This window comes from Mirounga angustirostris, unplaced genomic scaffold (assembly GCF_029215605.1).
Source record: "Mirounga angustirostris isolate CCGP_5_RB_7025 unplaced genomic scaffold, mMirAng1.0.hap1 SCAF_13, whole genome shotgun sequence".
In the NCBI taxonomy this organism is placed as follows: Eukaryota; Metazoa; Chordata; class Mammalia; order Carnivora; family Phocidae; genus Mirounga; species Mirounga angustirostris.
The window spans coordinates 7,941,553-7,968,219 of NW_026991721.1; the positions used below are offsets into that span (position 1 = coordinate 7,941,553).

Genomic DNA, 26,667 nt, shown 5'->3' on the forward strand with positions numbered 1-26,667 from the left:
GGTCCCGCCCCTACGCCGGCACGCCTTTCTCCCGCGGCCGCGCGGGCTTCCGGGGAGCGTTAGGGGGCCGGCGGCGACCCCGTGGCGCGCGGGGCAGCGCGCAGCCGCGCTCGCTCTGCGTGTCAGAGGACTCGTCGATGAAGGCCAGGTTCTCGCTGGGGTAATCCAGCGCCGAGGCCGTGGGCGGGGAGGGCGGGGAGGGCGGCTCGGCCTTCACGGGGAGCGGGGACGGGGGCCTGCCGGCGGGCTGCGCCGGACACGGCGGCGGAGGCAGGAGTGGCCGCTCCTTCTCCGGCGGCGGTGGTGCCGTGGGCCCGACTCGCTGGGTCACCCGCGCCGTCACCGTGCCGGTCCAGCTGGCGGCCTGCGCCGTGAGGCCGCCCATCTGCGCGAGGAGTAAAGGCAGTCCTCGACCGCGGGTCCTCGACCGCCTCGGCCACCCCGGGAACCTACCCCTTCGCCAATCAGGCGCGGCCCCCCTTTTCCTCCTGGTCCTCCGGTCTCAGCCCGCCAGAGCCGGGAAAGGCTCATCAACCAGCCACACACTCTCCTCTCCTCCGAACCTGAGTCCTCTTCTCTAGGAGCTTTTCTAGAAAGCCCCGGTTTTATTTCAGCTATCCTTCCTGTGCCCCCTGGAGACCTTTGCGCCCCTCTCGAGCTCCTCGGCCGGCGCGACCAGTAAGGTGACACGACGCAGGTCGCCCAGTTAAATGTGAATTTCAGATAAACGACAAATAAAATTTTAATATATGCATCTCCCTCCCCTGCAACATTTGGGACATACTTACACTAAAATATTATTTGCTCTTTATCTGAAAGTCACATTTAACTGGGCTTCCTGCTTTTTGTTTTGTTTTTCTCTAAATCTCGAAGCCCTATCCATGAGAGCAGAGATGGAGTCATCAGCAAACCGGTCCAAGTTTAACCCTTTGTCCCCGGGGCAGGTGCACACTGGGGGCGGCGGGGGGGGCACTCCGTCCCTGCCTTGAGAAGCCCACACTCTGGAAGGGAGGCAGGCTGATCAACTCGCTGCTAGGGTAGAGCGTGTAAAGCGCAGCGCTGACGCAGGGGCGCCTACCTCTGCCCGAGTGCGGCGGGACACTACTCGCAGCCAGTTCCCGATGGTGGTGAGTACTGAGGCGAAGTAGGCCAGGCCGAGCAGGATCCAGAACCACACCAGCGGCTGGTAGGCTGCATTGCTCTGGTTGGGGCTGGCGCCTGGGATACCACCGGGGAGGCCAGAAAGACGTTGATTGTGGAGCAGGCTTTAAGCCTGTGAGCTCCTGGTTCATTGCCCCTCTTCTCAGCTCAGTGAGAGGATCCGCCTCCCCAGGGCAATCAAAGGGTGTGTGCTAGAGTGTGTGTGAATGCATGCTAGATGAGTGTACATGACTTGAAGGTGTGCCAATAAAAATATGCACGTGAGTGTGCTCACACGCAAAAATGTGAGCATATGGGAGGGGTGCACATATATAAGAATGTGACACGTGTGAGGGGTGCACTTAATCTATGTGCGAGCATGCATCGGGGTGCAGGCATGCAAGAATGTAAGGGCACATGAGGTGTTGCCTCCGTGCAAAAACGTGAAGGTGCATTCCGTGAGGGCATGTAGGGATTGGAGCAAGTGCCTGTGAGTACACACACACCACAAGGAATTTGGAGGGAGACGCAAGAGTGCAGGGCCACTGGGCATGAATAAAGTGGATAGGGAAGTGCAGCGCAAGAAAGGTGGCCTCACCAGCCACATAGTCCCCGAAGCCCACCGTGGTGAGCGTCACTACGACGAAGTAGATGGCCTCCAGCTTGCTCCAGCCCTCCACGTAGCAGAACACGAACGTGGGCGTGAGGACAAAGAGCAGGCAGCCGATCAGAAGGAAGAGCACCGCCGATAGTATTCGCACCAGCCCCGGTGGCACATGCCACTTCTGCAGGGAGGGGCAATGGGCAGAAGGACCCAAGGCGTCGCCAAAACCTCCAGTCACCCCCCCCACACACACACACACCGCCTCCTCCGGGATCCGGTGCGCGAGGCTCCCGCGAGCGACCTCGAGGTCCGCGCTCTCGTGCGGGGCGGGGACGTAGGGAAGGGTAACCCGAGCTCAACGCGAGGGCGCGCAGGGCAAGGAGCAGCTCACCAGGAAGATGGCTTCGATGTGACCGATGCCGCGGCGCAGAGAGGAGCCCAGCCGGTCCCCGACCCCTGCCAGCAGGATCCCGAACAGCGGGATCCCCACCAGCGCATAAAAGATGCAGAAGAGGCGCCCGGCATCTGTGCGCAGGGCCGCGTTGCCGTAGCCTGGGCAGAGGGGCCGTGCAGGAAGTCTAGGGGCTGCCTGGCCCCCACTTCCTCCCTCTGCACCTTCCCCCAGGAGAAAGCCCAGCGGCCCCTTGCCCCCCTCCACGTGCCCAGTCCCCTCCCCCACCGATGGTGGTGATGATGGTGCCTGAGAAAAAGAAGGCGCTGCCCAGGTCCCAGGCTGAGTGGTTGCTGTTACTGGTTGAGTTGATGTCAGGGTCCGCACCCCCTCCCAGGGCATCAGCCACATCCTGCAGGACAAGGCGCAGAAGGAGGAAACTCAGCGCTTCCCTACTGTCCCCGCCAAGCCCCTGGCCCTCCAGTCTCCAGAGTGGTATCCTCCCTCCCCTTCCCAGCGCTCCCCCTCTCTCCAGTCTTCCTGAGGGCTGTCCCTCAGAGTAGACATTGCAAATTGGGTGGCCCGATTTTGTTTGACCTCCACATTGTTTTAGAAACATTTTAGTTGGGACGTCTGGGTGGCTCAGTCGGTTAAATGTGGGACCCTTGATTTCGGCTCAGGTCAGGATCTCAGGGTCCTGAGACTGAGCCCCCGGTTGAGCTCACGCTCAGCGGGGGAGTCTGCTTGGGATTCTCTCTCTCCCACTCCCTCTGCCCCTCCCCCCCACCACCCTCCTCTTGGCGAGTGTGTGTGCTAGAACCCTCTTTCTTTAAATAAATAAATCAATAAATCTTAAAAAAAAAAAAAGGTTTTAGTTATTTGCCCCTTAATTTCACACAAAAGATTTCAAGTTTATAGAGGTCAGGAGCACAGACCTGGACCAGACTGCCTGGGTTCAAATCTCGGTGCTGTGTGACCCTGGGGCAAGTTACCTCTCTGTGCCTCAGTTTCTGCCTCTATCAGGTGTGGATGATGATGCTAACACCTACCTCAGACAGTTGTGCAGAGTTAAAGTAAGCCCTGTGTGTTAAGTTAGTCCAAGGAGTGATCATGCCCAGTGATTTCCAGCTTTCCACAGACCCCACCACTCCCACTGGCCCTAGGAAAGCTGAGTTTTGAGTTCCTTGCCTTAGAAAATCTGATGGAAGTTAGGGACCCTTTCTCCAGGAAGGTTCATATACCATCAAATTTTGTACCCAATATTGGAAGGCTGGTAGACACACAAGCCCCCACCCACCCTGTTGAAGTCCAAGCCGAACCCTGTGCTACATAGTAGGTGCTCAATAAATAGGATTAAATTAATGAAATGGCCACGTGTCTGCCCCTCTTGCCACCTTGCAGTCCTTTCAAGACACAGTCTGTGTTTTGAGAGTGTCTGCCTTAAGTGACAGAGGTCGGAGCATAATGAGGGGGGCAGAAGGGCCCTTCCCCAAGGAGCACAGAGCCAAGACACAAAGGCAGTGGGGGAGATCAAAAACCACATTCTTTCCCTCTGAATGCAATCCTCATTAGCAAGACCCATTCCAAATTAATCTTCCTAAAGTGACTGCCCCAAATCCTCCATAGCTCCCTGCTGTCACAGCATAGAGTCCAAACTCCCAGCCCAGCATCTCAGCCCCTTTTCAATCTAGTCCCCACCTCCCTTTCCCCAGCCTTCTCTCCTGGGACCCCCATTTGAAATCCAAGTTGCAGTGACCTTACGCCCAGATTTTCTGAGATGATCCCATTTCCTGTAATAGTAATTCTTAAATGAAGCCAAGAAGTGAAATTTATGATTAAGGTGATTTAAATTTTATTTTGCAAGACTTTTCCAATAAATTCACTACTTAGGGGGGAAAAAAATCTCTTGTCATCCTGTGTGTTCTAATTTTTGCTTCGAATGACTACGCATCTGCTAAATCCGAGTTCTGCAAAACACTCGGAGCTTTCCAACTTCCACGCCTTTGCCCATGCTGTTCCTCTGCCTGCAGGTCTCTTGCAAACCAATCACACATCTCTCAATTCTACAAGGCTCACCTGCCTCATTTCAATTACCTGCTCCTCCCAAAGCCCCCCCACCCCCATCTCCCTCCTTGCCCCCAGCACCTAGCTCAGGGCCCAGCATACAACAGGTGTTTAACAAAGAAGGAAACAAGGAAAGCTCCCTTTCCACGGAATCCTACAGTGATCTGTCTCCTCATCCCAAAGTGACAGCCTCTAGGGTAGAGCCTGCCTCTGTTCCACCCCCATAGCAATTTCCCTGCTCACCCTACAGTGTATTAGCACAGCACCCAGCACATAGTAGGTGCATAATTGCTGCAGGACTGCCTAGTTGTGGAAGAGAAAGCAGCTGTCGCCCACACTTCTAATTTCTGCCCTTCCTTTTCTTCTTTTTTTATCCAGAAAAAAGCATTTACATGGTGAAGATAAAATAGGTCAGATTCCCTCCCTCCCCTGCTCTGCCCTGTGGTCTGGCCAGACACATTCTCCTGCCCAGGCCTCTCTGAGGCTCACTGGGATTCTGGAAGTGTCAGAGCCAATGTCAAGCCGCCTGTGTCCTGGCCCCACCCCATCCTCATCTCTGCTCCTGGTCCTGCCACCTTGGAAATCAGCTGGAACACTGAGGCCTCCATGCCCATGGCTCCTCCCTCCAAAAGAACAGGCAGGGAAGCAGGGGTACTCTTCAATAAAGTAATAAACATCAATTTGTTAAAGTTAATCCTTGGGGTTTTATATGATAGTGACTCAGAAATCACAGAAGCAACAAAGGTGCTTACCTGATAGTACCCCCAGGAGGCTGAAGCCCAGCACTTTCTTTAGTCACTGAACCAAAGTTGAACCCACCCCTTCCTCTGGCCTCTTCATCATAAGCATGTGTCCCGAGGAGAAGGGCTGCTTAGCCTGGTATCCATGGTGGCAGGCTTAGGGGATCCTGGAACCCTCCGAATGTGTCCCTCTGACACCCTCTGAAACCACCAGGATGTAAGTGCATTTTTCCAGGGGGTAGGGGAGTGTTCACAGTGTTCTTGGGCATCTCCAAGGCATCTGTGACTCCAAAGAAGTAGAGAAACCAGGGTAGGGTTGCCAGTTTCAGTAAATAAAAATACTGCATGGGACATATTTATTTTTTAAAAGTATTCATTGTTTAGTGGCTAAAATTCACAATTATCCAGGCGTCCTGGATTTCATCCGGCAACCCGGAACCAGTGCGTTATGCCTGCGAAATGTAACATATTTCATGTGCTCCAGCCATGTATTCATTTCTTCCTTCACTCGTTCCTTCACTCAACCACCATCACACTGAAGGAGACAGCCCAGGAGCTCAGTGCAAGCCCAGGAAAAGCAAGGCAGACAAATGCCCCCAAGGTCGCCATATTGAAAACACAGAGACCTGGATCCCAGCCTCTGCCCTGCACCCCTCAGCTGCACCCTGCCTTCCGGGTGCCCTTCTGGAGGCGGCAACCCAGTGCAGGGCCCCACTGGCATGCAGCTACTTTTGGGGGGGTCACCGGCGACTGTTGAAGGGACTCCTGCCCACCCACGCACCTTGATGAAGAGCCCCAGGTCCTGGTCGCTCACGCATGGATGGGCCCTCAGGAACTTCTCTCGGACCTCCCCCAGCTCCCTCTGGGCCTGCTGCTCGTGGGGCTGCTCCAGGGCCTGGAACACCAGGGCACCGGACACCAGGTAGAGCAGGACCAGTGCCAGCAGGGCCAGTAGGGTGGTGCTGCGCATGGCGCGCCCAGGGGCCCGGCCGATTCCGCTGCCCGCCTGGGGAGGCCGGGCAGGGGGCTCCTGGGGAGCTGCGGTCACTGTGGGTAGAACCAGGGATGCCGGGATCAATAACTTAGCCTGCCACCCCCCACCCTCCTCCTCCAACCCCCATACAGCCAAAGGTCCTTAGAGCCCCCAGCCCTATAGCCCATGGATGTCCTCTCTTCACATCCCTCTGCCAGGACACTTGGTACCAGGGCACAGCCAGTCCCCCGACTTCGGTCCACCCCTTACCTCCATTGCCCCGCCCTCAGCCCCTGTCCGGGGACTCCAGGACAGGAGAAGAGAAGAGGGCACCGGGAAGGGAAAGGAAGGAGAGGGGAAGGGGCAAAGAGAGGCTGAGCTTGCGGAGGGACCCGCAGGGCGAGCGAGAAAACGCCGGGGGCCTGGAGGGGGCGTGAGGAACCGCTTCCAAGCAGGAGGCTGAGGGGGCGCTGAGGCGCGCGAAGGGGAAGCGGGAGGAGAGGCCGAACCGCGCAGGGCGGGGACGCGGATGGCGGGTCCCGGCTCCTCCGCTGCGGCTGCGGCAGCATCTTCGCGCTTCTCTCCCCCCCTCCCGCCTCTCCCCGCTCTGCCGCGACCCGCGAGGGGCCGGGCGGGGAGCGTCCTGGGTCTCCCAGCGCCCCGCCGGGCTTTCGAGGAACCCAGGGGCGGGCCCCGGTCGCCGCGCGGAGGCGAGGCCCGGCTGGGGGGTGGGGAGGGTCCCGGGTTCCGGGAAGAAAAGGGGCGGGAGCGACCAGGGCCGGCCCCGGGGCAGCATCCTCCCGGGCAGCCGTCAGCACCCCCCGGGGACAGCGGGCCGCGGCGCCCACGCGCACACACGCGGGCACAAAGACCCGCGCGCCCACGCTCCGCCCTGCGGCTCCCGCCCGCCCCGCTGCCCAGGCTGCACGCACACACTCCACCTGCACGCTCCCCAGACTCGCGGGCACACCCGGACCCCCGGGGGCGTGCGCGCCGGGCCGAGGCACCCCCGAGGTCCACGCGCACGTGTGCACACACTCCCGTCCACACACCCAGGCCGCCGGGCCACCGCGCAGCGCCCGCCACCCAGACACACTGCACACCCGCCGTTCGCTCCCACCGCCTCCCGAGAGTCTTCAACGCCGACGCCTGGGAGCGTGCGGGCGGCGGGACGCGCGGCCGCACGGCTCCCGGAGGCGCCCACGCGCGGGGAGGTGAGCGCCCCGCCCGGCCGGTCGCCCCCCGCGCACCCCTCCCTGCCAGGGAGCCCCGCCCGCGCCCCGCACTCCCTCCCGCGTCAGCCCCGCACTCACTGTCGGCCCCGCTGCGGCTGCGGCTGCGGCTGCGGCCCGGGCTCCCGCGCGGCCTCGCCGGTGCCGGCTGGGCCGCGGAGGCGGCGGCGGCGGCAGGGGCGGAGCGGGCGGCCCCCGGGGCTGGGACCCCCCTCCCGCCGCCAGAAGCCCCCCTCCTTCCAAGATTAACCCCTCCAGCGCCGCGCCTCCCTCCGTGCCGCGCCCTCGCCGCCGGCGCCGTGCCCCGCAGCCCCTTACCTGCGGCCGCCCAGCCCCCCAATTCCGGCCGCTCTCGGCAGGTGAGGGGCAGAGGAGCCCGAGACGGGTCGCCGTTGGGTCCGGCCTGGAGTCTCAGACTGGAGTCCTGGTACTGCCCCGCCGGCCATCCAGTGTGGCCAGCGGCACGGCCCTGGCCTGGACATCTGCCGGCTCACCTCTCCGGACAGGCGCCACGTTAATCTCCCAGCATCTCCCAGGCCCACTACGGATCGGAAGGGCCCTCAACTCCCCGCCCCTGGGGACAGCCTGGCCCATGGGCTCAGCACTCCTGAGGGAGGCGGCCCCGCGGGACAAAGGGGTGAGCGATCCACTGAAACAAGCTGAAACTGTCTGAGGTAGGGTTGGGACCCAGTTCTGGAAAGTCATGCCGGGGCACCTCCTGCCCCTACTCCCGCCCCATCCCTTGGTCCTTAGCCCCGTGGCCATCCCAGCATGGAACGCGAGCCAGCACTCCCCCACAGCCTGAGCAGCCGGGGCTCTGGCAGGTCTTGGAGCTGCTCCCCTCTGTGTGCCCACCCACTTCTTTAAACCCTGATCTCTCCAAAAATCCTCTGGCCTGGGGTCTTCAGCCCTCACAGTGGGTGGCTTTAAGCCTGGGCTCTAAGGCTGACCACCCCCTACCAGTAGGGGGCGCAGATGTGTTATCAAGCTCTCCAGCCTCCCAGTCCCTACTTACAGAAAAGGGATGATTAATTATCACCTCGGAGTGCTGTTCTGAGCATTAAGGAGGTCAGTATTTGTAAATGCTCAAAACGGAGGCTGGCACACACAATAAAGTGCCCTACAAACGTTAGCAATTTTCCTTTCAACAAAGAGTGACTGTTCAGCTTCAAGCTGATTCTCAGTCTCAGATGCCCTCTCTTGGGAGGCCCTGAAGGCCTGGTGCCCAGGAGCATCCCAAGTGAAGAGTTTCAAGGCAGGATCAGTGGTAGGCCCCAGGAACTCCAAGGAGCTGTGATGTCCGGGTACATGGACAGTAGAGAGACCCTCTGATAAATGACTCCCAGCCACAGGACAGATGACAGCCCTACCAAGGCCATGGCAGCAGCAGGCAGTGACTGTAGCTTTAGGGGCAGCCAGAGAAGGGGCCCTCAGGGCCACCAGGCAGACTATGTGGGGGCAGCTCAACTATCTGGCCAAATCCACACCTGGTGGGGAGGTGGGGGCGGCTCAGTCACAGGCCAACTCCTCCATGGCCCTGGACTAACCCCTGGCCCAGAATGCCATGTTGGGAAGGATGACAGGGGAACAGGGTTTCCAGAAATCCCAACCCGGCAAGGGGAACAGGCATAAGAGACCCATAATCACGGTGCCACAGGACCCCGGAGGGGGGACATGGCTCCCTGACCTGGAGATGAACGGCTTCACAAAGGAGGTGACATTCGAAGCAGGTTTTGAGGAAAGAGTAGACATTTTTCAAGTGAGGAGGGGACTGGGGTGGAAACAGACTTTTCTGGCCTCCTTGCCCCTCAGGCTGCAGGCTCCCTCCCTCTCCTGGCCCATCAGCCTGGGTCAGGTAAGTGACCCCTGCCCAGCCCAGCCACGCCTTTGGAGGACCTGGGTCTGGTCAGTCCTCAGCTGTATAGGCCATGGTGCAAGGAACACAAAGCCAACAACTGACAGACAGTGAACTGATGAGGGGCACAGAGACTGTTTATTGAGGGGCAGGTGCAGGAGAGGTAGCCGGCTCCAGTGCAAAAGTGGAGGCAGCAGGTCATGCCAAGGTGCTGCAGGCATCTGGCAGCCAGGGCCATGCCCCCCATCCTAGGGGACAGCACAAGCTCACTATGACAGGAGTAGCAAGGAGCCAGCCAGGGGAAGAGGCAGCCACAGCCTCCCATGATCCTGGGCAAGAAGCGGCAAATGTACTTGGCACAAGGGCCTAGGATGGGAGGACTGGGGTCTGGGTGTTCAAGGGGGAGAATGGGAGGGGATCACGTCTGTGGAGTGGAGTAGAGACTGTGGTGGTGGCCACCTGGTCCCAGCACCTGGGAGAAGAGCAGAGGAGTGGTCCGTGTCTGGCTGCCCCCGCACCAGCCTGGCTCCCGCCCGATGGCGCCGTACCAGCTGCCAGAGCCTAGGCTGCCCGACATGCTGCAGGCAGAGAAACAAGGATCGGTCCCAAGGCAGGGACCAGGGCCACATCCACAAGAGTCAGGGCAGGGAGAGAGGCTTAGCACAAGGCCAAGTGCCCCAGCTTTCCAGCCCCCAGGGCCTGAACCCTCTAGACTGTGGCAAACTGCATCTTGGGGTGGAAACCAGAGGGGACCTCACCTCGTACAGAGAGGAAACAGGGGCAGGGCAGGGGCGGGGCCAAGGGGGAAAGTGGTAGGACCAGGATCTAGATCCCCAGTGTTCAATGGAGCGAGCTGGGAGCCCGGAGGACCTGAGGCAGGGCCAGGGCTCCTACCTGGTGCTCTCGCTACGGCCGTGCTCCCAGGAGCAGCCCTCGTCCTCACAGTGCCCGGCCCGGTCAAAGAAGTAGGAACGGGAGCCAAAGACCTGCCCATTGAGGATGCGGCTGGTGCTCTGGGGGAGGAAACCACCATCGTGCTTTCTCCTGCCCCACCATTGGCTTCCCACAGCCCTGCCAGACCCTGGCCCAGGGATTCCCAGCGTCCACCCGTCTCCGCTGGCCCTCACCAGGTCCTGTGGGGGCCGGTGCACCCGGAAGAAGCCCACCAGCAGGGTGGTGGGCAGCAGCTCCCACACAAAGAGGATGAGGCCAAACACCAGGTAGCCTTTGTTCCCCAGGTCATTCACCAGGTCCGCCTGTGGGAAGGCAGGGTTTGTATAATCCACGACTGTGCCGGGGGGTGGGGGGGAAACCCAGACAGAGTCGAGGCCAACTGGGGGCCAAGAGCCATGGCTACTAAGGAGGCAGCCGAGGTGCTGAATGCCCACCTGGTCAGAGACGTTGTACCAGTCATAATCGAAGGCATCCAGCCGGCTCCGGGGGGCCAAGGCCAGGGCCGCCAGGTTGTAGCAGGCCCGGCTGGCATAGAGCAGGACCATGGCGCCACCCATCGCAGCTGCCTGGCATACACTGGTCCCCTGGCACAGATGACAATAGAGGACCCTCAGGGAGGGGAAGCTCCAACTCCCTCTCTACCCAGAAGATCACTGCCCAGAGAGCCCAAGGGACACCCGGGGACCAGGGCTTGTGGCCCTACCTTGGCCTCCAGGTAGATGCTGGTGGAGGGCGCCCGCCGGGCGACCAGGCAGAGGCAGGCAGCAAGAGAGAGTGCGCAGATAACAAAGAGGGAGTCGCTCACCAGGACTCGCACCAGCAGGAGGGCCCAGGGCTGTGCCCGGCGCCGGCGGGACAGCACCGCGCACAGCACGTTCACCAGCAGGAAGAGCAGCGAGGCCCCCACGAAGGCCCCTCGGACAGCCAGCCTGCAGCCCACAGCACAGTCAGCCCCAGACAACCATCGCTGGCACTCACTGACCCCCCAAACTCCCCCAGGAGACCCCAATGTCAGTCAGAACCAATCCAGACCAATCCAGTCTGAACCCCGGCTCTCCAGTTTTACAGACGGGGAAGCCGAGGCCCACAGAGGTCAGATGGTGACTGACAGCTATAATACAGTGGAAAGAACACAAGACTGAGAGTCAGAGACCTGGGGTCAGGGGCGCCTGGGTGGCTCAGTTGGTTGAGTGTCTGCCTTTGGCTGGAGTCATGATCCCAGGCTCCCTGCTCAGCAGGGAGTCTGCTTCTCCCTCTTTCTCTGCCCCTCCTCCCCACTTGTGCGCTCTCTCTCTCTCTCTCTCATAAATAAAATCTTGAAAGAAAGAAAGAAAAAGAAAGAAAGAGACCTGGGTGTAAGCCCTAGCTCTGCCTTCTGCCAGATCTATGACCTTGAACATGTGGCTTTACCTTGCTGGGCCTCAGTTTCTTCATCTCTCAGATGGGGATAATAACGGCCTCACAGGTAAGTTGTAAAAATGTTTGTGAAAGCTCTTAATAAACTGTAAGACGTTATACAGATGACAAGCTTATCACCACCCAAGGTCAGCCAGAAGAGCAGTCTGGGGCTTCCGAGGGCTGGGCCCTCCAGCTCCTCTTCCATCGTGGATGACGCTGGAACCCCTTCCCTTCACACTAGCATGGCTGTTTCCAGCAACGCTGCCCTTCACCAGTGCAGTGCCTTTGCTGAGCCGTCTGCACCACGTGCCTAACTTTTCATGGCCCTTTCACAAACATTTGCGAAGTTGTCCCCGCCTTGGCACTGCACAGGGTTGGCAAGAAATGGACACCAGGCGGCTCCCTGCCCCTGGCCTGGGGGATATGCCCATATGCCCCGTGTACTTACAAGCCTCGGCTCATCTCCGGCCGGCGCTTCGCCTTGGCCTTGAACACAACCTGGGAGCAGAGATGCCCATCATTCCTTTGGGCCTCTGGGATTGCCACCCCATAGCCCACCCCCACCCGTTACCATGGTTACCTGGGCAAAGTAGAGGTTCATAAGTGTCAGTGTGAAGAACTGCAGGCAGACAGGGCAGCAGTAGAGAAGCCAAAAGGGCAAGGGTCCCAGACGGTTGGCTCGGGGGGTATCTCGGAAGTAGAAGGAGAAGAGGGTGGTGCGCAAGGCAGCCCAGAGCAGACAGAGTGCCAGGAACACTGTCTGATAGCTGAGACGCTTGTGCCCATAGAGGAGCACCAGCCAGAGTTGGGCATATACCGAGAAGAAGAGCAGGGCATACAGAGTGGTGTAGGCCGCAGTCAGCCCCAGGGTCACGGCAGGAGGCAGCGCAGGGACCAGCCCAGCAGCAGGCACCAGGCCAGACAGGTTACTCTCCATGTCAGGAAAGGAGGCCTGAATCCCAGAGAAAGAGATGGAGGGCTGGCAGGGGGCCAGGGAAATAAATATGGAGAGGTGGGAGTTGCAGGGTGCAGCGACAAAGATGGGGAGCTCAGGAGGGAAGAAGCTGCAGCTGGCCAGGCCCTTCCCCCTCAACAGAGGGACCCTGCCCTTGCAGCGGGACACAGGCAGCCTGGGGCCTGGGCCCCTCACTCTGGGGCGTGGCAGGACAGACCCTGTGGAGGGCAGAGGCGGGAAGTGGGCAGGGTCTCCTCCCTGGGCCGGCCCCAGAGCCAGGGCGAGGGGGTGCTGAGGATGAAGGACAGGGGTCCCTGGCCTTGCTCGTTCGAGTCGTCCCGGCTGGAGGGGGAGAGCCGGCAGATACCCATCCGCTGAAGGCAGCGGCCGCTGCCGGGGACGCTCAACGCCCAGCTCTCCCCCTCCCCAAACTGGGGGTCTCTCTCCCCTCCAACAATCCGGATTGGGGATGGCCTCTGCCTTCTGTCCTCGGAATTCGGACGCTGCCCCCACCCCACCCCCCACTGCATCCACTCTCCAGCCTCGGGGATTGCGGGAGGAGGCCGACGCCGGGTCCTCAGGACGCCGCTGGGGGAGCCGGCTCTGGTCGCTGGGACCCGGGGCTCCGGCTCCCCAGCTCCCCGGCTCCCGCTGCTCCGCCCCCTCCTGCGCCTGCGCCTGCGCGGGCGCCGTTCGCTACGCTAAATGCGCAGGGTCTGGCCCCACCAGCTCCGCAGCCCCGTGCCGCACCGTCTCCGGCGCGGAGCCGTTCGAGAATTGGCGCGGGGTGCGCCGCCGGCGGGTGCTAGGGGTTACTAGCGGCAGCGGGAGGCCGAGACGCTGGGGCGGAACAGCTCCGGCGGGCGCCCGGGTGGGCCGTGCCCGGAGCCACCTGCCCTCGTTTGTTTGGGAGGCCGCCAGTTCCCGTGCTTCTCTTCCCTATGCCCAAATTGAGATCGCGCCGCCCGCCCGGGGGGCGGCAACAACTTCCCCTCACCGGCTCTCCGAAGGAAACTTCCGCCCACAGCCAAGATGGCCCCCGGGCCCCGCCCCCTGGGCTTAACCCGCAGGGCCCCGCAGTCCCGGCGAGGCACGCCCGCCCCACTCCCTGGCGGGCCGCGGTTCCGGCTCACCTGGCCGGCAGCCTGCTCGGCGCGAAGCCTCAGCGAGTCCTACGGCCACCCTCAACGGGGCCCCCTCTCCTGCGCCGGGGCAGTCATCCTGCCGGGGAGGAGGCTCCCTTGCTTATCTCGAGCGCTCCTGAGCTGGCGCGGAGAGTAGTGCCCCCGAGGCGGGCGGTGCGAGGTTTCCACTGTGGGGAAGAGGGAGCGGGACTTCCCGACCCGGCTACCCGGTCCACACGGAGCAGTGACAACAGCAGCAACACTTGCATCCAGATGAAGCAGTGACAACAGCAACAACACCTGCATCGACGGCTGAGCTTCAACTGAAGCTTTGCAAAGTGCTGTCACCCACAGTAATCACCACTCGGTTTACAAAGTTCACTGGCTTCTAAGGGAGGTGTCATTATCTTCATTTTACAGGAGTGGAGACTAAGGCCCAGAGGGGCTGAAGGGCTTGTCAGCAGAAGCTGGTCTCCAGGTTCCAAGTGGGGACCCCAGAGAATCCCTCATCTGCTCCCACACATGTCCCAGGCACAAGGAAGTCGGGAACTGAGCGGCGGGAGGCGAGGAAGGGACCCAGGACGACGGCGGCGGGCCGGGAGCGGGTCCGCCGGCGGGGGCGGAGCCTGGGCCGGGAGCGGCCACGCCCCCTGGCCAGCCCTAGTGACATTGCAAGAGCTGATTGGGCCGGGTCGGTGACAGTTCCCGTTGCCCGGGCAACTAGGGCCGGGCTCCCTCAGTACTAGAGGGAGGCGGCAGGCCCGGGTCAGGGGCCTCGAGATCGGGCTTGGGGTAAGACTCGTGTGCCGTCACCGAGGGCAGGGTGGGCCGGGGCCTAAGTAGGGGCCTGGGACTGCTTCACTAGCACCAGGGCTCCAAAAAAGATTTAGGTCCTGGGTGGACAGGCTGAACGACCTGCCCAGCTAGAGTCAGTGGACAAATCCGGGCCTGGGAAGCAGGGTGAACTTGGGGTTCTAAGGTGGGAGAGGGAGCTAGAGGCATCTGCTGCCCCCCTTCACTGGCCACCATTTGCCCCAGCTGTGCCCTAACTACCTACCATGTTGCCCCCACAGCCCAGAGCATGTTCCAGATCCCAGAGTTTGAGCCCAGTGAGCAGGAAGACTCCAGCCCTGCACTTAGGGGCCTGGGCCCCAGCCCCACAGGGGACTGGCCCGCAGGCCCTGGTAAGCACTGGCAGACGGCCCCAGGCCTCCTAGGGGAAGCTGGTCACCAGCAGGGGCAGCCGGCCAGCAGCAACCACCATGGAGGTAGGTACCCACCCCCCAACCACCTGCCTATCCACCTTGCCCCCAGCCCAGTAACTCCCCCCATCCCAGCTGCATCCCCACTCACTGGCTGGCCTCAAGTAAGTGCCTAACCTCTCTGCACCTCAGTTTCCTCTTTTGTAAAACAGAGCAATTAATCACCACCATTGTAGGGCTGTTGGGATGATTAGCAGAAATATATAGGAAGCACTTAATTATAGTGCCAGGGCATAGTAAATGCTCAAAGAATGTAGCTGTTAGCGTAGGACCAGGACAGAAATCACCTAGAGAGAGCCCGTGAGCCATATGGGGGAAGTGACTTGCCTAAGGTAGGAAGCGGCCCGGGAAGACTCCAAGGTGCCCCACCCCAGGCTTTGCACTGGACCTTAGCCCCCAGGTGTGTGTTTTCCTGCCCTGTGGCACACACCCACACTGGGGTCATCCTTGCCAGTTGCCAGGGGCAAGTGACCCCAAGGGGTCTGTCCACACTCAGCGAGGGGACCCAGTGCTGAGATGGAAGGATGGGCACTGGAGAAGAGCGGCCATTTCTCCCCAGTGCCCACCTCCCAGTGCCCACCCCAGGTGTCGGCACCTGGAACAACCACAGCGATCTTCTGTAAACAGAACTCCTATCCCTAACGTCACGAAGCCGAAATGACCCCATCCCCACGTTCAGGAACAAGAAGGCTTACGAAGTCCTGCTTCCCAGCCCACACACACACACTTTGTCAAACTAAACTCCACAGGCTTTCTTTAACTCCTTTACCGTCCGGATCTTTGCGCTTGCTGCTCACAGCTTTCCACCCCCACCTCGCTGTTCCTCTTCATCCTCCCTATCAAGCGCTTAATTTGTGCCACGTGTGGCCCCAGCCGCCAGGGGTACATCAGTGAACAAAAGAGATAAAAGTCCTTGCCCTTTGTGGTGCCTCCATTCTAGTTGAGTGGAAAGAGACAGGCTGTCAACAAACAAACAAACAAATGGTATGATGCGTAGTGGCAGCACCAGAAACATTCTTTACTTTCTCTTTGGAATCCAGAGTGGGGGGGGAGGGCTGGGGGAGTGACCCTAACTGAGGTGATCAGGGTTAGCCTTGGTTAGAAGCAACATTTGAGCCAAGGTTGGAAGTGGTCAGAGGTGAGCCCTGCCCCTATCTGCAGAAAAACTGATGCTGGCTGGAAAAACAGATCCTGGCCGAGGGAAGGGCAAATGCAAAGGCCCTGAGGGCAGGACACAGTCTGGGCCCTTGAGGGGAGGAGAGGTAGAGACACAGCGAGGGATTAATGGGGGGGAGGAGCATCTGGGCAGGGCCTGGAAGGCCTGTGTCAGGACGTTGGCTTTCACTTTGAGTGAAAACACACGGGAGGGCTTTGAGCAGAGGCAGGGCGGTCTGATTTGGGATCAAGAATACCACCAGGGGCTCCGTGTTGAGACTAGCCTGCAGTGGGCAAAAGCAGCCCGGGGAGGGGGGGTGGCGTGCGGAGGAGGCTGCTGCGAGAGTCCCAGTGAGGGAGGATATGATGGCTTGGGCCTGGTGGTGGCAGAGGAGATGGTACATAGCTGGGCTCTGGGTTTATTTTGAAGGTAGAGCTGGCAGGATTTGCCAACAAACTGGGTGTGGGGTGTGCGGGGAAGAGAGGAGTCGGGTGGCGGCAAGGAATCTGGCCTGGGCACTTGGAAGGACGGAGCTGCTCTTAACTCTGATGGAACTGCGGCCAAATCAGGAGCCTGGTTTGGGCCCGGTGAGGGTAGAGGGGCCTTTTGGGCAGCCAGGTGGACGTTTCCAGTAGGGATAGGTCCAGGCGGGATTTATACACGTGGGAGGTGGGAGTTGTCAATCACTGAGGTCGTGTTCTCTGAGGCCCGGGGAGCCAGTATAGACAGGCAGGGGCCTGGGCTGAGCCTCGGGCTTTGGCCTTCAGAGGGCAGCAGCAGAGAAGGAGCCCGAAGTGGGGACCTGGAAGGAATTAGCAGCAGTATGGGAGGGAAACCGGGAGCAGGCAGGGCCCACGCAGCAAGGGGATGCTTCTGGCTAGAGGAGGGCTGGGAGTGGAGCGCTGGAGTTGCCAACAGGGGGCCCTTGCAGTTTTGGTGAGGAGGTGGGCGGGGGGAGCTGAGTTCAGTTCTGTGGGGACGGATAACGGGAAGAGAGGTGGAGATAGAAAGGAGAGCCCACTCTTGGCAGTTGTGCTCCAGGAAGGGGAGCAGAGAAGGCCCAAGGAGGATCAAGGAAGGGTTGTTTTGTTGTTGTTTTTGGTTTTGTTTTTTTTTTAAAGGGAAAGAAAATAGCCTGATGGGAGTAATCCAGGAGCCAGGAAACTGCCAGATGAGGCAGGATAGAAGGGAGGCTAGCTAGAGAGATGTCCTTGAGTAGGAGAGAGGGGTCTGGCGCCTGGGGAGGCCTGGCTCAGCTAAACGCGGGGCAGTGGACATGGGTGCGTGGTCGTGGGTAGATACTTCATGGGAAGTAGTACAAGTTTCTCTTGTGGGTGTTGCCAGTTTCTCCAAGAAAAGGTTGAGGAGAGAGGATTAGGTTTGAAGTGGCCGTCCATCCTCAAGCATAGAGCATGCAAGTTGGGCTGGGCAATGTCAAGGGTGCCACTGGGTTTTATGGCCACAAATTTATAAACTATTTTTTTTCTAAAGATTTTATTTATTTATTTGAGAGTGAGCGAGAGAGAGAGCATGAGTGGGTGGAAAGGGCAGAGGCAGAGGGAGAAGCAGACTCCCTGCTCAGCAGGGAGCCCGATGTGGGGCTGGATCGCAGGACCCTGGGATCATGACCAGAGCCGAAGGCAGATGCTTAACCAACTGAGCCACCCAGGCGCCCATGGCCATGAGCTGAAATGGAGGCGGCATGGCTGTGCTTTTTTCCAGCCACACTGGCTGCTGGGGGCCCGGGGAGAGTTGGAGTTTAACCAGAGCTGTGCCTGTCTCAGCCCAGCTGGGGAGGGGTGCTTGAGGGTACCTGCGAGGGGTGTGGCGGGTAAGCTTGCTCTGGGAGTTCTGGCGTCACTCGAGTGGGCTTCCAAGGGAGGGAGCCAGCCAGGTAGGAGCTGCGAGGCTTGGGACAGAGTTACTGAAGGTTCTGACCAGGACTGAGAGCCAGACAGGGCTGGAGAAGGAAGGGCAGGGAAGGAGAGGCTGGAAAGTGGAAGGGCAACTTGGGTCCTGGGAATGAATAAAGATGGGGCTGGAGGAGTGTGCGGCCTGGGGGCGGGGGCGCCTTCCCCAGCTCCAGACCCTTCCAGGAGGAGGGCTGCAGGGGTGAAAATAGCCATCACATGTAAGGACTGACAGGAGTTCTTAAGCTTTGACTTAGTTTTTTTTTTTTTTATTTAAATTTAATTAATTAACATATAGTGAATTAGTAGTTTCAGAGGTGGAGGTCAGTGATTCATCAGTTGCATGTAACACCCAGTGCTCATTCCATCACGTGCCCTCCTTAATGCCCATCACCCAGTGACCCCATCCCTCCATCCCCCCTTGACTTAGTTTTCTTTTTTTTAAAGATTTTATTTATTTATTTGACAGAGAGAGCAAGAGAGGGAACACAAGCAGGAGGAGCGGGGGAGGGAGAAGCAGGCTTCCCCCTGAGCAGGGAGCCCAATGCGGGACTTGATCCCAGGACTCCAGCATCATGACCTGAGCCGAAGGCAGACGCCCAACCGACTGAGCCACCCAGGCGCCCCAGTTTTCTTTTCTTTCTTTCTTTTTTTTTTTTTAAGATTTTATTTATTTATTACCGGGGAGAGAGAAAGTGGCAGGCAGAGGGAGAGGGAGAAGCAGACTCCCCGCTGAGCAGAGAGCCCAACACGGGGCTGGATCCCAGGACCCCGGGATCATGACCTGAGCTGAAGGCAGACGCTTAACCGACTGAGCCACCCAGGTGCCCCTTGACTTAGTTTTCAATACCTAAAAAGCAAGTGATTTTCCCATAAAAGATCGGCAAGTGCTGATGGCCTGCCAGAGCCACAGAGCCCTGCCCCCTCCAGGTGGGCAGAGTCCCATCACTCTTCATAGTCCCTGCCCCCTGGGCCCTGTGGGACTGGACTGTCTGTGTCCCCAGGGCAGAGACTGGGCCACCTTTTGTGCTGTGACGGCCCCAGCGCATAGCCCAGTGCCCGGGACAGGTAGGTGCGCGGTGAGCTGTGGGAGTGTGTGTGGATGGTGGAGAGGGAAGGGGGACCACCCAGTGGGCCAGACCACAGGGTTCAAACGCAGCTCCACCCTCTATTAGCAGGTTGAACTTGAGCAGGCTAGTTAACTCTGTCGCCTCAGTTTTCTTATCTGTGAAATGAGACTAGAACTCGTCCTCCCTTCTTGTAGGGAGGATCTGATCAGTTAATATAGGAAAAGTGCTTAGAAACAGTGCCTGGCCCAGAGGAACATTTGCTGTTCTTACTTTTTTTTTTTTTTTTTTTTTAAGATTTTATTTATTTATTTGACAGAGACAGCGAGAGAGGGAACACAAGCAGGGGGAGTAGGAGAGGGAGAAGCAGGCTTCCTGCTGAGCAGGGAGCCCGATGCGGGGCTCGATCCCAGGACCCTGGGATCATGACCTGAGCCGAAGGCAGACGCTTAACGACTGAGCCACCCAGGCGCCCCTGCTGTTCTTACTCTTACTGCAGTTGTTGCTGTTATTGTTACTGTGAGTTGGCCCAGGCTCTGAGCAGAGCTGAACACTGCTGTTCATTCGGTGGAGGTAGACATGAATAACCCCCATGCCCTCCTGAAAATGGACAAGTAAAGTATAAGTTAGAACCAGAATGTAAAGGCCTTGAAAGCTACGCTAAGGAATTTGGACTTTACCTCCTTGGCAATGGGGAGCCATTGAAGGTTTTAGGCAGAGGACAGACACAGTTGGGTTTAAAGCAGGGGTTGGCAAACCACTAAATCCCTATTTTTTTTGTCAGCCCATGAGCTAAGAATAGTTTTGACATTTTTAAAATTTTAGTGGAATACAGTGACACAATTATATATTGTTTATGGGTTCTTTCAAGCAGTGACCACAAAACTGAGTGGTTGTAACAGACTGCGTGGCCTGCAGTGCCCAAACATTTACTCTCTGGCCTTTTACCGAAAACATTTGCTGGCCTCTGCTTTAGAGTTTTCTGATTTAGCAGCAAGATGGGATATGTTCTTTGCAGGCCAGTAAGGGATTTCTGTACCCCAAATGGCTTTAGGGTAGACAGGGAGTCTGGGCTTCCTGCAGGTACCGGAAGCTGATGGGCCTCATGTGCCTGCTCAGTTTGGGGTGCCACATTGGGGGGGGGGCAAGCAGTATGTGAGCACCTGCATGCAGGAGATCAGGATTCAAACCCAGTGCTGCCTGATGGCAAAGCTTCACTGACTCAAGGTGCCTGGATTACCACCGTTTTAAGTGTGTAAGGATGCTCTCAGAAGCGTGAACTTGGATGTGTCTGGCCCTACCGCTTACCCAGAAGCCCCACGGTAAAGAACTTAAAGCTTTGCTGGGCCTTGAGGCACCTCCAGCCAGAGGCCCCTCCCGCTCCCCCCCCACCCCTAGCCCCAGGCGGGCTGAGAGGATGGTGGGAGTGGGCAAGCCTGAACACACACCCAGGCTCACACCCAGGCAGGAGCCACGCCCTCTCCCTCCCATTAACTTCCCCAGAGTTGGGAGAGGCCACCCCTGCCCTGCCCAGGGACGTGTAGGGGCGAGAGCTGATTTGAGGATGGGAGCGTTCAGAGTGAGCATGTCCACTACCCCAGGGAGTTCACAGAAAATCCCTCAGGTTTTTTCCCAGTAAAGAGAAGGACACTTTTAAAAAGCTCAGTTTATGCAAATGCTCGTCATTCTGATGGTGGCTGGCTTGGCATCGCTAAATCCATGGCTTTGGTGAAAATAGCCTGCCCCTGAGGATAGGCTCCTGCTAGGGCTGGCACTCACAGAAGGCCCAGAGGTGCCTTCCCCAAGCGGCACCCCCAAGGTGGCCCGTGGGCTGATGTTGGGAACCTGGAGCACGAGCATTAAGCACACAGGCCCTGGAGTCAGACTGGTTGGGTTTGGATCCCAGCTCCACCACCTACTAGCTGTGTGACATTGGGGAAGTGACTTACCCTCTCTGTGCCTTAGTTTTTTCTCCTCTAAAATAGGGACAGTGAGGAACCTTCCTCATAGGGTGCGGTGGGGACCTAATGAATCAATTCAGGTGAAGCGCTTCCAACCTGACACGGCAAGTGCTCTTCTGCTTGTTCCGATTTTTGGGCGAGGGGGCAGCGTGAGCAAGTCACTCACTTTCCAACTCTTGGGACTAGCGTCTGTCAGGTGTGGTGGTTGTATGCATTCTTAAAAGCTAGTAACGGGGGCACCTGGGTGGCTCAGTCGTTAAGCGTCTGCCTTTGGCTCAGGTCATGATCCCAGGGTCCTGGGATCAAGTCCCACATCGGGCCCCCTGCTCTGTGGGAAGCCTGCTTCTCCCTCTGGCTTGTGTTCCTGCTCTCGCTATGTCTCTCTCTGTCAAATAAATAAATAAAATCTTTAAAAAAAAAAAAAAAAGCTAGTAACGAAGAATAGCTGATGTTCCTTGAGCCCTTAAGTGGCCAGGAGGGTGTGCCCACTGCAGGACCTCTGGCAAGTTCCTAACCTCTAGGTGCCTCCACTTCTTCATCTGTAATATAGGGGGAACTTACCGGCCACCTCACTGGGAAGCTGGGAGGCTTCAGGATGTAAAGGGGGCAGAATCTGGTGCTCTTCTTGTCTCATCTGTTGTCGGGGTGGTCCTGGGAGATGGGGACTGCCCCCATTTATTTTTTAAGATTTTATTTATTTGAGGGGCGCCTGGGTGGCTCAGTTGGTTAAGCGACTGCCTTCGGCTCAGGTCATGATCCTGGAGTCTCAGGATCGAGTCCCGCATCGGGCTCCCTGCTCAGAGGGGAGTCTGCTTCTCCCTCTGACCCTCCCCTCCTCCCTCTCATGCTCTCTGTCTCTCATTCTCTCTCTCTCAAATAAATAAATAAAATCTTTTAAAAAAAAGATTTTATTTATTTGAGAGAGAAAGAGCATGAGCGGGGGGAGAGGGAGAAGCAAGCTCCCCTTAGAGCAAGGAGCCCAACGAGGGGCTCGATCCCAAGACCCCGGGATCATGACCTGAGATCCCAGGACCCTGGGATCATGACCCGAGCTGAAGGCAGACACCCAAACAACCAAGCCACCTAGGTACCCCTACCCCCATTTCATAGAGGAAGATACTGAGGCCCCAACAAGTTAGAAAAGGGCCCAAGGTGGGGCATCTGGATGGCTCAGTTGGTTGGGCGTCTGCCTTTGGCTCAGGTTGTGATCCCAGGATCCTGGGATTGAGCCCTGCATCTCCTTGGGCTCCGTACTCAGCGGGGAGTCAGCTTCTCCCTCTCCCTCTGCCCCACCCCTCTGTCCAGGAGCATGCACTCTTCCTCTCTCTCTCTAATAAATAAATAGAATCTTAAAAAAAAAAAAAAGGGCCCAAGATCACAATGCAGTAATCTGGTTAAGGTGTGGCTCCTGCCTCTGCCCACACCCCCCACGCTCCACAGAACTGGAAAGTGCTCTGTAGGTGGGCCTGTCCTTATCAACGGTCTTTCCATTCCTGTCTTTTCCATCCTTATTTCTGATTTAGCTGCCTGTTCCCACTTCCACCTCACTCCTCAGAGGCTTGATGGTGTCCCTGCTTAGCCTCAGGCCTGGACTTTGGTGAAGCTCAGAACAACCAGGAGCTCTGACCACCCTCTTAGCCTAAGCCTTTCTGGATCCAGCACCCTCTTCCCTCCTGAGCTTTCTTAGCCTCATCTCTGGAGCTGGGCCCCTTGGAGGCCCCTTGGAGGCCCTGCAGCCCCCGAAAGTGACACGCAGGGCTTTGCGTAAGGTCCTTTGGGAGAGGATGAGACACTGTTATCCCCTGGCTTTAGAGCCTAAATCTTACTTCCTCCAAAATGCCTTCCCTGACAGATGGGCCTTGTCAGGGCCCCTGAGCACCTTCCCCTGCTCTTGTTTTCATACTGGCTTTCACGCTACTAGGTAGCTCTGGGTTTTTCTCCTGGGACTGGTTCTAGGTCTTTGTTGGTCTAGATTTTGGGGGTGGGGTTGGCAGGAGTGGAGGGATGGCACAAGGTACACAGGTCAGACAGACTCAGAACACAGGAGAGGTGACTGTGAGTGACAACCTGTCGTTTACTTTCAGCTTTCAGAGCACTTTCACACTGTTTTATGTGACCTTTCCACGGCCACTGGTAGTAGGGGATAGATCTGTCCCCACACAGAGGTGAGCACAGTGGCTCAGAGTTGAAGGGTGGTCTGATAAGGGAAGAGGTGTAGCTCAGTGGTTGATCACTGGACTCTGGAGTCCAAGAAACCTCAAGAGACTTCCAACCTGAGAGCTTCATACTGTGTGACCATCGACAAGTCTCCGCCCTCTAAGCCTCTGTCTTCTTGTCTGTAAAATGGAGGCAGTGTTATGACTCACTTCTTAGAGGAGATTAGGAGCATAATGAGGGAATTCCCAGGGCTGGCACATAGCGCTCCATAATCATTACCTTCAAAAGTCAACAGACCCTCCCGACTCTCTCCAAAGCAGGTACTTTGGGAGGTCCAGACATGCTGCTGACAGGTCCTTGCTCTCCAGGGGCCCAAGGTCTCCCTAGGCCACAACAGTGAAACAAATGGGCGCCAGCAGATCACTAGCAAAGCTGGAGTTCAGCCCTGCCTAGGGCAGGAAACCTCATCCAGGTGATTGCTTTCCTCCAAGGAGTGCCCTGAGGCCCCATGGTCTTGCGCTGATAACTATACTACTTACGTCCTTGTTTTATGGCAGGCACAGAGGCAGAGGTCATTCAGCACATTAAGGGCCTGGCCCATTATTGGGGCTCAATTAAGATTTGTGGGATTAATGAGAAGTTAATTGAATCTTCACAAAAGCCCCAGGAGCTTCCCTCGCTTTACATATGAAGGAACTGAACCGGGCTTCCGAGGTACTGTGCACACAGACATCAGCGGGCGAGGAGCTGATGCCGAGGGCTTGGGCAAGGCTGGGGGCGCAGAGGAGTGGAGACTCACGTCGCCCCCGTCCCCTGTGCAGGCGCTGGGGCTGTGGAGGCCCGGAGTCGCCACGGCTCGTACCCCGCGGGGACCGAGGAGGATGAAGGGGTGGAGGAGGAAGAGCTCAGCCCTTTCCGGGGGCGCTCGAGCTCAGCGCCCCCCAACCTCTGTGCTGCACGGCGCTATGGCCGCGAGCTCCGGAGGATGAGCGACGAGTTCCAGGGCTCCTTCAAGGTGAGCGCCGGTCCCAAAGCGTGTCGGGATCTGTAGTTCCGGGACCCCCTCCTCTCCCTCTGGCCTGACCCTTCCTGCGTCCCGGGGCCTGCCGGTATCTGTAGTCCAGGCCGTGCGTCAGAAGGCTAAAGCGCCTGAGTTCCCCAAATCCTCGGGGCGCGAGGCATGCTGGTATTTGTGCTCCCGGTCGGCCCCTTTCCGATATCCGGGTTCTTTGGCCTCAACTTCAGAATTACTTCGGTCTTGAATTGCCGCCCCGGCTTCGCGGCTAGGTCTCGGTCTCTGGGGCTTACAGGGTCTTAGGCGTTCTCTCCCCGCGTCCCTGGCACCGGTACGTCTGCGATCGTTATAACCAGTCCCATCCCTAAGGGCCCAAGCGATCCTTCCACCTTCCTCCCCTCGGTACAGGGCATGCCGGGAGCTATGGTGTTTAGGTCCGCCGGCATCTCACTTAGCGGTGGGATTCCGGAGGTGGAGGGCTCCGACTCGGGCTGCCAGGACAAGCTAACTCATTTAACCCTTTCCTCCTCCCACCCCGAAGGGACTTCCTCGCCCGAAGAGCGCGGGCACAGCGACGCAGATGCGACAAAGCCCCAGCTGGACGCGCGTCATCCAGTCCTGGTGGGATCGGAACTTGGGGCGAGGAGGCTCCGCCCCCTCCCAATGACCAGTCCCACAGCCCGAAACTCTCCCCCCTTCCCGGCGCCGCCGGCGGCCATCTTGGGTGTGGGCGGAAGTCTTTTCCGCAGGCTTTGTGCAAGAAAGAGGATCAGTTCTTTCCTTTTCGAAGGAGGCGATCTGACCCAAAGGCCGAATTCCCTTCCGGTGTGTACGAGGAGTACGGAGGGGTTTGGCCCCGTCGGAAGTTTTGAAGTTTAGCCGCCCTTAGCCGCCGGAAGTGGCCCCGTGACCCCGCCCCCGGCGCTGGGCTACCCCTAGCGTCTGCACCAAGTTGCAAGCCGGAAAAGCCCTAACTTCACCAGAGCCCTTTCCTCCGCGGTATCGCTGCGGGCCGTCGCTCGCCACGAAATGTGCTAATAAAGCCCGCATTTGTGCCTCCGAGTCTCCTCGCTCCGTCGCTTGGGGCTTCGCAGGCTGGGGAAGCGCTAGCCAGCACTGACAGTTTCAAAAGATGCCCTCGCTTTACACGGCTCTTTCTGAGTGACTTAACCTGGAAGCGGGACCAGGAAGGGGTCCAGGCGGCGACCAGAGCCAGGGCTGCTTGGCCTCCGGAAAGCGGAGCGCAGCCGGCCCTCGGGCACCTCCAGGTCCTTATCTCTAATATGCTAATTGGGAACTGCAGGCCGGCCGGCCGCCGGAATTCCGCACTCTGCAAACCGTGCCGCCGTTCCCCGGGGAGGGTCATTTGTTCCTATTTGGGTCAGTCCTTTCAAATGGCTACTGTGTGGCCGGCCTGGAGCCAGCTCTGTCCAGGGAACTGGCAGGACGCGCGGAGCAGGGGAGGGGGCGACGGAAGGCTGGGCCCAGGGCTGTGACTGGACTGGTCACTAGGGAACTGAGAATCTTCACCAGGACCTGGGAGCAGAGCTCGGAGCTCAATTCCAGAAAGATTTATTGGCGCCCCCTATAGACCAGCCCGCGCTTGGTACCGGGTATACAGAGATGAATTACGCCACAGCTCTGCCATCAGAAGCTTCCTGGCGGCCGGGGGAGAACCAGCCTCTTAGAGTGGAGTTACCGCCAGCTAAGTGCTATAACAGGGACTCAGAACCGGGGTGAGGGCGGCTCCCTCCGGCAAGGGGAAGTCCGGGAGGGCTTCAGGGAGGAGGTGAGTTAGCGCTGGGCCTTGAAGAGAGAGATGGAGGAGGGAGTGGTCATTCCCTGTAGAGAAAAGAGTGGACCCATGGAAGGATGGGGGGGGCAGCAGAGGCCAGGATTCTGAGGGGGCTGGAATGTCATACCGGGGTGTTTGGAGTTTAGCCGGGCCTTTGAGGACCCAGGGACTGACATGGAGTGTTTCTGTAGGTAGAGACAAGCCAAATCAGGAAGATAGGCCTTGGTGGCTGAGGTGCCTGGCCACGGAATACAGTAGGCCAGGCCCGCTCTAGGGGACAGGACCAGGCCTGACCACAGACGCAGAGAGGGTTTGGACAATGGTATTAACCCTGAGGGAGCCGGGCAAAGGGGAGAGGCCCCCAGCCCTGGGAAGCGCCCGCTCTGGAAGCCCTTGCTCTATCGCCTCCCCACCCTATCTGTTTGCCTGAGGCTGCAGCAAAAACAAAGAACGAAAACACTCAATTGGCAAGGAGATAAGCCCTGATTAGAGGCTGCCTTCCTCTGGAGGAGGGAGGCAGTCAGCCCGGGAAGCGCCAGGAAGCTGGGAGAGGCCTTGAAGAAGTGCCAGCCTGACCCTGCGGCAGAACCTAGCCGCACCCTCGCTGCGGGGTCTCTGCCACTCCACGCTGTCCCTGTCCCGAGGTGGAAGACAGTCTGTCATAGCGGGTCCAGGCCCGCCGTGCCTCCGGGTCAGGACATCTTGACTTAGCTGTGGCCTGGCACATGTGACTTCTGCTCTGGGCCTCACTTTCCTCATCTGTAAAACAGGCATAACGTCTCCCTCACAGGGATGAGGGGGATGCTGGGTCTCCTGGTCCCTGTGAGCGTCTGTGACCGTCAGCTTCCCTTCTCCCAGGGGTCACAACCAGCCCCCCCATTTGTATCACTGAGAGCCCGGGGCCCCTGATGGTG

The 26,667-nt window shown here is 58.6% G+C and overlaps 3 protein-coding genes across 8 annotated transcripts; 1 reads left to right on the forward strand and 2 right to left on the reverse strand.

Moving 5' to 3' along the window:
* Positions 1-10: 10 nt before the first annotated feature.
* KCNK4 (potassium two pore domain channel subfamily K member 4) lies at positions 11-8,967 on the reverse strand. 2 transcript variants are annotated; one of them, XM_045893400.3, is made up of 6 exons: positions 5,721-8,967; positions 2,424-2,547; positions 2,136-2,296; positions 1,739-1,925; positions 1,079-1,218; positions 11-385 (listed from the first exon to the last, which is right to left on the reverse strand). In XM_045893400.3, exons 1-6 carry the CDS (start codon positions 5,907-5,909, stop codon positions 11-13), a joined length of 1,176 nt encoding a protein of 391 aa, XP_045749356.1. In that variant the 5' UTR covers positions 5,910-8,967. The 2 variants fall into 2 exon arrangements, with proteins under 2 accessions (XP_045749356.1, XP_064432312.1); XM_064576242.1 differs by having other exon boundaries at positions 2,424-5,862.
* Positions 8,968-9,115: 148 nt separating this feature from the next.
* GPR137 (G protein-coupled receptor 137) lies at positions 9,116-14,037 on the reverse strand. Of its 5 annotated transcripts, XM_045893395.3 has the most exons (8): positions 13,440-14,037; positions 11,932-12,303; positions 11,800-11,849; positions 10,657-10,882; positions 10,388-10,537; positions 10,127-10,255; positions 9,894-10,012; positions 9,116-9,577 (listed from the first exon to the last, which is right to left on the reverse strand). In XM_045893395.3, the coding sequence occupies exons 2-8, from the start codon at positions 12,286-12,288 to the stop codon at positions 9,418-9,420; spliced, it is 1,191 nt and encodes a 396-aa protein (XP_045749351.1). In that variant the 5' UTR covers positions 12,289-12,303; positions 13,440-14,037; the 3' UTR covers positions 9,116-9,417. The 5 variants fall into 5 exon arrangements, with proteins under 5 accessions (XP_045749351.1, XP_045749350.1, XP_064432310.1 ...); XM_045893394.3 differs by lacking the exon at positions 13,440-14,037 and having other exon boundaries at positions 9,894-9,985; positions 11,932-13,001; XM_064576240.1 differs by lacking the exon at positions 13,440-14,037 and having other exon boundaries at positions 9,116-9,471; positions 11,932-13,001.
* A 15-nt stretch (positions 14,038-14,052) lies between these two features.
* Positions 14,053-25,014, forward strand: BAD (BCL2 associated agonist of cell death). The gene is made up of 4 exons (XM_045893399.3): positions 14,053-14,222; positions 14,504-14,698; positions 23,765-23,958; positions 24,500-25,014. The coding sequence occupies exons 2-4, from the start codon at positions 14,512-14,514 to the stop codon at positions 24,623-24,625; spliced, it is 507 nt and encodes a 168-aa protein (XP_045749355.1). The 5' UTR covers positions 14,053-14,222; positions 14,504-14,511; the 3' UTR covers positions 24,626-25,014.
* The last annotated feature ends 1,653 nt before the right edge of the window (positions 25,015-26,667 follow it).